The sequence below is a fragment of the Uncinocarpus reesii genome, genomic scaffold, assembly GCF_000003515.1.
Source record: "Uncinocarpus reesii 1704 scaffold_3 genomic scaffold, whole genome shotgun sequence".
Classification (NCBI taxonomy): domain Eukaryota; kingdom Fungi; phylum Ascomycota; class Eurotiomycetes; order Onygenales; family Onygenaceae; genus Uncinocarpus; species Uncinocarpus reesii.
In genome coordinates, this window is record NW_003052498.1 from 1,263,173 (window position 1) to 1,264,672 (window position 1,500).

General features: G+C 53.3%; 1 protein-coding gene across 1 annotated transcript in view; it reads left to right on the forward strand.

Annotated features, from left to right (window-relative positions):
• Positions 1-903: 903 nt before the first annotated feature.
• The window catches only part of UREG_05210 (uncharacterized protein), a gene marked incomplete at both ends in the record, with an annotated part of 1,811 nt that continues 1,214 nt past the window's right edge, over positions 904-1,500 (forward strand). Inside the window, 2 exons of the mRNA XM_002584475.1 lie at positions 904-984; positions 1,050-1,460. Coding sequence (XP_002584521.1) covers positions 904-984; positions 1,050-1,460 — 492 coding nt within the window. The remainder of the gene's footprint in view (positions 985-1,049; positions 1,461-1,500) is intronic.

The following is a 1,500-nucleotide window of genomic DNA, read 5'->3' on the forward strand; positions in this document are numbered from 1 at the left end:
TTCGGCCTCCAGTGTCTTCGTCGCAGTTCCTCCGCCCAGACGATACACCACGACGGAGAGGCTGTTCATCAATGAAGGACCCTCGATCAAGTCCATGGCGACTGAGCTCCATGTGGTTGGATGGACAAGTGCCGCATGCTGTGCTCCTCGGGCGTGTTCATCCTCTCCTTGATGTAACTAACTGCCGGTTAGACTTCCAAGAGATAAGCTCCACCAAGCATTAAAAAGGAACGTTTGGGCGGTTCCAGAGTTCCCTCGTCGTGAAGTCATTTTTCTGGGTGGAACACTTTTAGGCACTGCGAGCCCTTTTTTTTTTTTGACTCACTTTTCTTTCATCTCGTCCACCTTGCCCTGCTTGCATCTGCTGTGCCGCTCTATTCACCTGCGCAGCGAAGCTCTGGAGTTATATAGGTCTCCGAGCGCGTTCAGAACCAGCCCTTCCCTGTCGGATCTCTCCCCTGACTCACCCCCCCAACAACACGCCGCCGAAGTGACTAGGATTAGCCTATCCTCAACGTATCCTCCGCAACCGGGCGATCCCGCAACCAACAGTTATATACATCCCATCCGCCTCCTCTCCTGCGTACGGAGTGCTCCGTTTGCGTTATCGCTTTTCGATTTCGTCGGGTTTACATCACCGAGTTTTCGAGTTCTCCCCGTCGCCGGCGTCCAGATCCAGCCCGTGTCCCGTCGTACAGTCACTGCTACACCGACATCATACCTTTCGACTGGCCCTGTCGGTTTTGTTATTGTCACATAAAACCCACCTGTATGCCCACGGGCAGCCGCAGAACCAATATATTTTGCCAGGATCTGGCTCTGCGCGATCAACTTGAGTGAATCGATTCTACACGACCTGCTCCGCGAAACCGTTCCTATTTTTCAACTTTACGGATATCGCCCATGGTTTCAGTCATCAATAACGATCGGGCGGCGTTCCTAGCAAAAGAAGCTGTTGACCTTGTGGATGCTGGCCACCGCGAGGTTTGTTTGCTTCGTTCGGAAGTGTATGTGGTTCCCTATGCTAACACAAGGTCCTTCTTCCCTAGGCTGCCTCCCGCAACCTCCGCGAGGCTATATCTCTCTCTCCTGAGAGCTCGGAAGTCAAAGCGGCATTCCTGAAAGTCAACCAAGATGAGCAGAATAACCACCCGCTGCTGAGCCTTTGTCGGCGTTATGTGAATCAACAAGATGAAGCTGCGGGCAAGGAGGCTGCCAGGTACCTGCGTCAAGAAGGGCTGGAGCCGCCTGCTGATGTCGCCCTGGAATCCTTGAAGCTTGTTCTTGGGACTCCTGCATCGAAGCTCTCTGCGATCCAAGACGATATCATCAGTGGCTTGGCTCGTCAGACTGTCTGTTGCCGCCAGTATTTCGCCGCGGAGCTTCAGAATTCTGTCACGCAGTTTTTCGATGAACTATACGACCGTGGCGACGGCTCGGTCGTCTGCTTAGATATGATCGTACTGGATAAGGCGCTCTGGCAATCGGATAAAGCCAGAA